This window comes from Colobus angolensis, unplaced genomic scaffold (assembly GCF_000951035.1).
Source record: "Colobus angolensis palliatus isolate OR3802 unplaced genomic scaffold, Cang.pa_1.0 Scaffold53, whole genome shotgun sequence".
NCBI lineage: Eukaryota > Metazoa > Chordata > Mammalia > Primates > Cercopithecidae > Colobus > Colobus angolensis.
The window spans coordinates 4,802,531-4,813,198 of record NW_012118821.1 but is presented as its reverse complement, the minus strand read 5'-3'; the positions used below and the strand labels follow the sequence as shown (position 1 = coordinate 4,813,198).

Below are 10,668 nucleotides of genomic sequence, written 5' to 3'. Positions count from 1 at the left end.
TCTTTTCTTAAACACAAATCTTTTCCTTCAGCATTGGAAGCACGCATTGATAAAGAAACCCACTGTTACAAGGGCTGCAGAACAGAAATTTCAGCATCTAAGATGAGTGTATCAACGACCAGCCACTCATTAAATGCACACTGGGTTAAGTGCAGCAGTTTTATAAGGTATTGAGGGCAGTTAAGATTACATCTCACAGTGTTATTTAGGATTCTGCACCTATATTAAATCTGATGTATTAAATTTCAGCCAGGAAGAACTATTAATGCCTGGATAAAACGCCACAAAATACTAGCTTATATCTAAAACTCTGGACAAATTTTTAGCTGACACAGAAATAGTAGGCACTATTCTGAAACAATCAGTCTCTCAAGTAGTTTTTCTTTCAATTATAATGTAGAACTGTTAAAACCAATTAAGTAATAATTGTGAACAGTTGATAAGGAAACAAAAAAAAGTATAAATGTCCAGATTTGTTCATGAATATATAAACTAAATATTTACAAGGCATTACTTTTAAATAGGAAAGATTTTTGTCCTAAAACTGTGATCTAGTCCTCGAGTAAAAGTATACATTTATAATTATTCTAATGTCAAAAATTTTAAAGCTATTGTTTTCTGGAGTTTAAAATAAGGTGTAACTAAAGTAAATATGCTTTAAATATCCTTGAATAACTTTGAGATGTTGTATAGTGGTAAACCCTGTCCAGTAGTCAGTAATCTGTATAAAATATTTCAGAGCATATATCTTCTTCAATTTTACACAGCACAAACAGAAACCAACAAAGCAGAGAAAGCAAAAGGAAAACATGTTTTCTTCAGCAGAGACTAGACTATTTCATTATGAAACACTCATTGTAAGAGCTATTGCCAGTAGAAAAGTATGTTGCCATGTCTTCTGATTTAAGGGATTCAGAGGTTTCACTGTTATCATGACAACCTTTTGAAATGTCAGGGCTTTGAGCTCAAGGAGTACAAGTCAGTAACCATGACGATAGTGTGGACTGTGAATCTGCCCAACTCCTTGAATCCTACAGACCTTGCTAATGGCTCCATTCATGACACCCAACTGGTCCTGAACTCTTAGGATTAACCCATTTGCTTATGGCTGAGGAACTTGGGGTTTATAGGACAGGTGGCTCCTCCAAGTCTTAAGTCTCATGAAAGGCAGAACCAGAATGAAGATCCAGGTCCCCTCCCAGGTCAGGTAGTGCTTAAATGTGAGTTACCGTCACTTTCTAGAAACCTCCTTTCTACTGCACATTTTTCTTAAAAGTGGTATGTTTGGAAATCCTGTGTGTGTCACACATGGTGGAGACCAATAAATTTATTTTTGAATCAAATGGGCAGCAGTGGCTAATAAAAGAAGGGGTCACCAGACATTTTTGAAGCCAAATAAATCTTCTCTATTCTGCTGGATATTTCAGAAGCTAAATAAATTCCCCCAATTACCCTGAGTTGCAATAAAAATACTTATTTTAAAAACAGAACGAGCCACTTATAAAATGGTGACAGCTGAGGCATACCAAATTAAACGAACTCTGTTTCAAGAAAATGAAATTGAAGGATGAATAATAATTATTTTTGTTCATTTTTTCCCTGAGTAGTATATAATTAACCAAAAATTAAATACGATGTTGATTGATCATCTCTGGAGTGATTTCATGATACCTGAATAGTGGAAAATATATAACAAATATGCATTGAATCTGATTCTATTGATTTAAAAAAAAGCAAGCACATAATACAATGAATCCCGTTTCTATTTAACAGGAGTAGACGTACCAGTTTAAAATTCTTCTACTGTAAGTACTAGAAGCAAAATATTAATATTTGTGATTATTACTTCTCCAAACTAGAGGAGAGCTATCCAAAAACCATTTCATAAAAATAACTAGTTGATTCAGGGGTATGAAAATCAGTCAAACTGGACATGGAATTATTATCTTCAAAGGAACCGGAAAAAAAATCAAATATCTTGCTTTCTAGATGACGGTGCTAAGATTATATTCACTGAGCAAGAAATAGGTAACAGTGACTAAGGTTTACAGGCTGAGAAATAAAGTAAATTCAGGTAACAGAAATGTGAGTATTTGTAAGTGGCTAGATAGGCTGAACCAAAAAAAAAACCCAAAAAAACCACACACACACACACACACACACACACACAAAAACAAAACCCAACAAGTTTGTATTAAGCCTTCTTGTTTTCACTTATGACATGCCTGAACCTGTCTTTTATATTCTTAATTTGTTCACTTTCTCTTAATAGCAGTTGGATTCTCTGCAACATTAATGAAAATGATCAAACATTTTACAGGGCAGGTACTTTCCGTGAACATTCTTTCTATTCTCTCACATTAAACAGCTAGCATAATTTTTTTCTTTTTTTCTTTTGTTTTGTGTGTGTGTGTGTGTGTGTGTGTGTGTGTGTGTGAGATGGAGTCTTCCTCTGTCGCCCAGCTGGAGTGCAGTGGCGCAATTTCAGCCCACTGCAACCTCCGCCGCCCAGGCTCAAGCAATTCTCCTGCCTCAGCCTCCCAAGTAGTTGGGATTACAGGTGCGCACCACCACATCCGTCTAATTTTTGTATTTTTAGTAGAGATGGGGTTTCACCACGTTAATCAGGCTGGTCTCGAACTCCTGACCTCAAGTGATCTACCTGCCTCGGCCTCCCAAACTGCTGGGATTACAGGTGTGAGCCACTGCGCCCAGCCAACATAATTTCAATGCATGAGAAAACAGAGGAAATTTATTTAGTTATCGATCCTTTCCTGAGAAGGAATGGTAAGGTTAGCCTTATCAGCTGGAAAACACTTACTTTTAGAGAAATAAAAATAGATCAGGATATTTCTAAATTTCAAAAAAGACACATTCCCATTTTTGCTGAGACCTCAAAAGCTGCAAGTGCATTTACTTTTCCTTTCTTCTTTAAATGAAGTATTATATAGCATAAGCCAGATGGTTTGCCTTGTCCTTAACTTCATTTGCAAATTTGTTAGTGACCCCACCCCCCAGAAAAGAGAAACTCATCACAGAAAATTTGCATTTCATTAAAAATTTAAGGCAAAAAGTAAAAGTAAGCTCCATACATAGGTCAAATAAAGGTGAAGTCAGAAGGCTTTGCCCCCTCCCCTCCCACAGGGCAGGAGGTACCATCTGGGGCTGAGGCCACTCCACTGCCTGGCGTCAAATTCTACTCTCCTGCTTTCAGCTCCTGTGGCCACTACAGTCCTCTGTGGGATTGCAGGAGACACCTAGTAATCCAAGGCAAGATTAATCATGGTAAAAATGGCCCACAAAATAAAAGCACATTTTTCCACTTACAGAACCTGAAACTCATTTTAGTAAGAGATCACAGCAAAATTTTAATATGAGAAGAGTTTGAAAATGAATTTATATTATTCTCAAAAAATGTCACCTAGACTCAATGACTTTTAGTTTTCATGTCCCTAAAAGTTTCCCAAATATGAAGTAAATTGTCAAGGATAAGAAATTGATTAGCCAGATAGTAACCTACCTAGCGATTTCTCTTTCAAAACCTTTGAGCAACCTACCAATATTATTTTCAAAGCCTCTTTCTAATTCTACATAATTTATGCCTGATAAATTTAGTTTAGAAGTCCAAAGTATCACCAAGTCATTCCACTTTTTTTTTTAAGTCTCACATGATGGTGCAGAGCCCTGGCGTGGGGGAGAAGCGGCCTTGCAGAGCTGTGGCTCCACCCTGTGCATTCCACTGGAGGCCAGGCAGTGCTTCTTCATTCCTGCCTTCCTTAGTCACCTCTCTCTTTTAAGAAAAAGAATAAGCTTAAAGTATCACATTACCAAACCTTTCATTATGTTTTAAGAAATTCCTCCTGGAAGTGCTCTTTGACTGCACAAGGTAATTAAACTCTCCAGCAAAATCAGCTACGTATAATTTGGCGTCCATTAAATGTTTACAGTTTCACTGTGGATTGTAGTCATTTGACATACTTTAAGAAAACCCTTCAAATACTGAGATGTTTATTGCATTTTAAAAAATCCACATTCTTAAATATCCTGTTTCAAATTCCTCCTAAAATCCTTTACAGTACACAACATCAACTACTGCAATAGCGTTCTCACAATATTACACTTGAAAATACCATTTAGGAACAATATTTTAGGAAATAAGAGGGTTTAAGGCAAGACATTCATTTGGAAAAGTTAATTTCTCTCTATCATCCAGATTGACATGATTATTTTTCCACCTCTTCAGTGCCTTGGGATACGCAACGTACATTCAGCAACAGGGCACGCATGTGACCCTAGGACAAGTGCTGAGGCTGGGAGTACCCACGGAAATATGGAAATATTCTTACATAAGGCGTGGCCCACGGGGATATGGCATGGGAGGGCTTGTTTCACTCCATTTCCGATCTGGTGTACAGGAAATTTCTTATCTATAACTGTCCATTTCCCCCCAGTTAATCGCTTTTCCAACAAACTCAAACCCCTTGAAAAGGTGCTAAGATTGGTTTCTGTTAACATCAAAAAAAACAGCCCTCGGAGCCTTCCCGATCACTGCTTTAGTGATGAATGTCTCGAGGCTATTTCTTGATTCTGATTGCAAACATTGTTTGTTGTAGAAAAACTGTTCTGTCCCAAAGAATTTTCTCCTTCATCAAACTTTTTGGATTGTGAGAGCTGAATGTTTTCATGTGTATTCTTTCTTCTTTGAGTTTTTTTCACCGGCAACAACAATAATACTAAGATACCAAGAATGTGCAGGCAGTAATACCAGGAGCTAAAAGAAAAAGGAAAAAAGTTTATTCAAATGTGATAATAATTCTTAATAACTGCCCGCTTGTCAAAATGTCCCGTAGCCCACCTTAGGACGTATTTGTTTACTACATTACTACATTATTCTTTTATTTTTCCCCCTCAGGAGGAGAAACCTGATAGTGTAGGCCAGTGGGTATTTATAGCACTGGATAAACCCAGGCTGATTAGAAGCCTGATTTTCTAGATAGCATATTACATTCCTTTGTAAGGGTCACAAGGCCATGGTTAAACAGAATAGAAACAAAAAGGTACATATTAATATGGGTAGTCATCTGAAAATCTCCCCAATTCACAGAATCAAAAGTTGACTCAAGAAAGAAAATGTGGAGATAGTTAAGACTTTTACCAGTCTGGCCTCACCTGCTATTTACTGTCTAAGTTACAAATATTCCAATGAGGGGAGTGACAGAGAAGCAATATTGCTTCTTGATGGTTACTTTCATGAAGCAAAGAAAGGCCACATTATTAAAAATATTGAAAACATCATTTCTCAAATTATATAAATTGAATGTAACCTAAACTGTATCTATAGCTGTAAGTCCAAGTGATTCTGAACAAAGTACCTGGGATAGAAAATCTAACCAACAGCCCAATCACATTTTTAAACATGTACTAACATCGTTAAAATGGAAACTTTAGCAGGACTTACTTAACGTCTTCCTGTATAATTATTGTCATATTTGATTCAATAATTTTTTGACTATATACTCTGTGCTAAGTCATTCTAAATGCTAGAGTAATAAAGAATTTATAAAAGAATAAAGTTTTTGATCTCTAAAATATCACCATCTAATATGGGCGAGTGGAATTTGGTGGGCAGGGAGAGGAGATAAGTAGATTATAAAAATATAGAATTCGAGACAAGACAATTTCTATAACATACAGATCACCACAGTATCAATCAAACATAAAAGACACAGTGAAAAGGAACAAATAAAATATAATTTATTTTCCTTAGGCTGGGTGTGGTGGCTCATGCCTGTAATCCTAGCACTTTGGGAGGCCAAGGCGGGTGGATCACGAGGTCAAGAGCTCAAGACCAGCCTGGCCAAGATGGTGAAACCCCGTCTCTACTAAAAAAAAACCACAAAAATTAGCCTGGAGTAGTGGCGGGCACCTGCAATCCCAGCTACTTGGGAGGCTGAGGCAGAGAATTGCTTGAACCTGGGAGGCAGAGGTTGCAGTGAGCCGAGACTGTACCACTGCACTCCAGCCTGGGCGACAGAGCGAGATTCCGTCCCAAAAAAAAAAAAAAAAAAAAAGATAATTAATAATTATTTGGAAATAGCTAGTTTTTTCCCTAAAGAGGTTCAGGACAATTAAGCTAAGAAGTTTTCTGTTAAATTTAGGAGAGGTTTGAGGCAGTGGTTACCTGGCTGAATCACTCATCTGAGGGTTGAGTAGTATGAGTCATTCCACAGAGAGACACTGAGACTGCTTGGTTCAGAATTAAAAAGTAACTGATAATGCATTCATCAGCAGGAAATGTGGCTGTGGTACTATTTTTCCATTCTATCCAATAGCAAGAAACTTTCTTTTGAAAATAAAGTTATTCCCACTGACAAAGTTTTAGGAGTAACACTTACCTGTAAAACATGAATGACGGTTTTATAGAAAGAAGCACGAATGGCACAACTGTGTAACTTATTGCTACTTGAGTTACTGTCCATGTTATAACATCATAAAAGAATTTCAGTTGGGAAGGTTCAATGAAATAATGTCTAAAGTTATTTCTCATCTGAAATAAAGAAACAAAAATATTTGCTGTATCTTTAAATTAACATTACTTATGCAATTACACTGGTGATAGCAACTGTTGGAAGGATGTGGAGTGGAGTAACTGAAACTCTCCTATGTTGCTAGTGGGAATGTACACTGCTACTATGGAAAAAGTTGGTTCTAAAAAGGCTAATACACATTGTACACACTGTGTATAAAAGAGAGGAAGTCACAGGGAAAACACAAATGACTGGTGAGTCTGGGTAAAGGGCATATAGAAGTTCTTTGCAACTTTTCTGTAGATTAGATTCTGTAAAAGTTTCAAAAAAAAAGTTTAAGACAACACTGCCTAGAGATTCTTAAATCATATTTGGTAAAATATAGTATATAAATAAAGTTTGGTTTGCCTTCATCCTTCACTCTTATTTAACCTCTGCATTTGTGAAAGACAAACTTGGCTTTGCTAATGTGCAAGTGCATGGTGTATTTGGGGAATGACAAGTCAATCTAATGGAAGCAGAGAATTCATGTATGCATAGGCACTGGGTAATTCTAGAGAGGCAAATGGGGGAAGGGAGGAGGGCATTGGTAGAAAGAACTTGAACACCAAGTGGGGAAGAAGCCTATCCTATTCTGTCTGCAATGGGAGGGAGTTAGGTACAGTTTTTAAGCGCAAGAATGGAATGCTGAAAGCCCGTACCTCAGGACAAATGGATTTGTCATTGGTGAACAGGATGGAATCAAGAGCAGGTGACTGCCATGGCGGTGAGCTAGGCAACAGATAGCAGAGCCTAGCCACTAAGAATTATGGGTTTTGCTAATGTCCTTCCCATGCTTAGAATGTCATTTTCTTCCCCATTGTACTTCACTCACTATTGAAATAACTTTCATCTCTCAAAGTCCAGATCCAATCACCTTCCTAATGGGGCCATCTCTAATTAACCCAACCCAAAGAGACTTCTTCCATCTCTAAACACCTATGTGACTTAGTATTTATAACACCCATGGAATCTGTCAAACACACACGCATGCATAAGGTATGTACACACACATACACCTTATCCCAAATTAGACTACAAATTACCAGAAGGTACCCTTAGTCAATACTTCTTGAAATTTCCCTCATATATCCCCAAAGTACCTCAAAATGGAATATAGTAAATATCTGCTAGTTTGTTAAATGAAACCCTCTTACCTGTAAGTGCCATTAGCAGCTTGTTCAAACGTGGCTTTTGTCATGTCACTTTCCTCTAACTGCTTTTCAAGGGCTTACACTAAATTATCCTTCTCCTCACCTCTCTCACGTCACCAACCTAATTTCTCAATTGTTTCCCAAAATATTACTCTAGGTTCTATCTAGGCAAATACTTTAGAGAACTGTGCCCACTTCCAGTGTGGCTCATCCACTGTCTTGGCCTCGCACAGTCTACTCTTCGTCTCAGAGAGGACTCAAAGGTTACAGCTTTCAGGAAACATTTCTAAAATAAACCTACCCATTCTGATCATCTTTATTTAACTCAGTTTTTATCTCTCCTTCAGAAAATTCTGTAAAGACAAAGTAACATTTTGTGAGTGCCTCCTACCTGCCAGGCACATAGAAACATGTTTTCTCCTCATAGGAACTGGGCGTGGAGCCTAGTCCATGGTGAGTGCTCAGCAAACATGCACACAGTTACATACTTTGCTTCTAGTGGAAAGGACAATACTGACTATGGCCAAGGAAAGAGGGTCTACCTTGTAAGAGAGATGTACTCAGCCTTTTTAACAGTTCAAGTGGACCATTGAATTGTAAAATAAAATTCTTGATACTTACAGCTCGTGCTGCTAATGTCATTAACACCCCTGTTAGAAACGTTAGATAATATCCTGGGTATACCCCGTGCCAAATGGCAGAGAGAATGAACGTCTGGATAGTTGGACTGAAGGAGGTTCGTTCATAACACACCCTAGAAACCATGAAAAACATGGAGAGCCAAGCGGAGTGAGTGACCCGAGTTTACAAAGCCTGCAATGATCATTCTTTTATTACCTGACAGGATTTAGGGTAACTAGAAAAACAAATACAACTTATCTTAGGCAATCACTTCTCTATGATCTCAGGGAGGCTATAGCTATTAAGTGTCAAACTTAGGAACATAAAGTTAATTCCCATCTTCTTACTGGTACATATAGTAACTTAAATGATCATTTCTAGTATTTGGGAGTCTATACAATTCACAAAAAGAATAAGGTTACTTTTATCCTACATTATTTTATTTAAAAAAAAAAAAACATCAATAACTTTCAAATGACCTAAATACACTACTCTTTCTGGCAGATAGACTGTGCTTAGTCTACAGTTTTCCTATAACAGAGATAGAGAACGCAGTGAAAATAAAGTTTCCCTAAGGTATCAAATTTAAATTATAACAATAACAAAAAATAACACAACAGATTAGCTCAGAGGATCTGCAGCCACTGGGGAGACTCTGCCAGGCACTGTGAAGAGATGCTAGCGTATGCTCGCCATCTCAAGGGACAAAGATGTTTCATTTGTCATTTTAAAAAGGACCCTATAAAAGAGGGCTGCTTAGCGCCCTATCATTATAGGGGCTGTTTTTAATGAAATAAGTTCAAGACAGGGCAGTCTGCTCACAGGGATGATAAGGGAACCCCTGGGAGAGTGCGCTGTTCCCCAGCTCTGTCCTTCGCACCTGTTACTCCACCCAGCCTGTCTTGCCTCTACCTTGCCCTGTTGATGAGACACACTCCTGACACAAACCTCTGCTCAAGCATCCACACTTCCAGGGATTTTTTCCTGCATCCCTCTGTGCCCTCACTGTTCCTGCTTTCTCTCTCCTAATCCTCACAACAGGGAACAGCATGTGTCTGATTACACCACCGTGTCTTTAACAAAATTGCAAACTCTTTCACCTTCAGGAGCTGAGTCTTTTTATCTTACTCGTCTTTTTATCCCTTGCCTAACAAATGAAGATTTGTTGAATTGAAATATTTAAAACCGGAACTGTTCTGGAATACCCAGGCGTAAGTACTGTGCTTGCGCAGGCACTTGTTAATTTAAACCATATCTCTACTGAACGGGATCAGGAGCTGCAAAGGAGGATACTGGTGACCTCTGACATTGGCAGAGGCCTTTAAAGGAGGCTGAGAGGGCAGGATAGCTGCACCTGCAGGGTAGCTACATTTGTGACTCAAGCCAAAATACTTCTCATTCGATACTGACTTGCTTAGGAGGAGGCTAACAGTGCTTCCCAGCTGACACTGAGGTTACAGTGTCACTCAACACTGTTAATTTAATCAAGAACCTGAATTCAATGAAGCTCAACCTCAAGAACTAGACGCCAAAGCACATCTAAAGACTGTTTTTGAAGGAACGCACCTTTTGAGCCAAAGAGCTGTCTGAATATTCCAGTTATCAAGAAACATCTTGAAACTTGTTGACATCTGAAAAAAAAGGAAACTTTTTTCTTTGTATCACAAAATAATGAAGCTTTAAATATAAGTAATAATATATTATTATGCTAAAAAATTAAAACAAAAATTACTTAACATCAATGGTAGTATACTGATTTCTCTTTCCTTAATCTTGTTTTTCTAATATGGTAACATCATTCTATGTAAGACAAGTTTATTTACTGTTGGGAACATCTATGAGGTAGATGGATTATGACCATTTTCTCCTGTATGTTAACATTTACAAGGGATGTCACAGAATTCTTCCAGAGAAATTCCTGAGAGTGTGTACAAATGCCTGTCGATGGCCTCCCTCTCACACTGAAGACTGGGGCGCCTACCTCATTACCTCCTTCCCGCCAAGCTCCGCCATGGTTCTGGGTGAAGCAGATGTCCACTGCAACATCCTGCCCTGCCATCGTCTCTCGATGCCCTGGCTACTGTCAATTCTGGCGCTGCCTGGCTGTGCTGCCCCTGAAAGAGTGGATCTGTACACCCAGATCTCGCAGGGTGTCCCACCTTCCCAGTTTCCTCTCTCAAGTTACTCCCACTAAAGCTATTCTTTGATCTCAGAGGGGGCCTTTCGTCTCCCCCACTACTTTTATCCTATGTAACTCTCTCTTCCTCTGAAACTAGTAGGCCTTACAAAACCTAAAAAGTTAGCACCAGGTGGCCCTAGATAGGGTC

At 38.4% G+C, this 10,668-nt stretch overlaps 1 protein-coding gene across 1 annotated transcript in view; it reads right to left on the bottom strand.

The window, feature by feature from the left end:
- Positions 1–2,433: 2,433 nt before the first annotated feature.
- MBOAT2 (membrane bound O-acyltransferase domain containing 2) overlaps positions 2,434–10,668 on the bottom strand; it is a 120,285-nt gene continuing 112,050 nt past the window's right edge. The window contains exons 9-12 of the mRNA XM_011960940.1: positions 9,908–9,972; positions 8,342–8,474; positions 6,396–6,547; positions 2,434–4,771 (exon numbers count right to left, since the gene is read on the bottom strand). Of these exons, the coding sequence (XP_011816330.1) occupies positions 4,546–4,771; positions 6,396–6,547; positions 8,342–8,474; positions 9,908–9,972 (576 nt within the window). The 3' untranslated portion in view covers positions 2,434–4,545. The remainder of the gene's footprint in view (positions 4,772–6,395; positions 6,548–8,341; positions 8,475–9,907; positions 9,973–10,668) is intronic.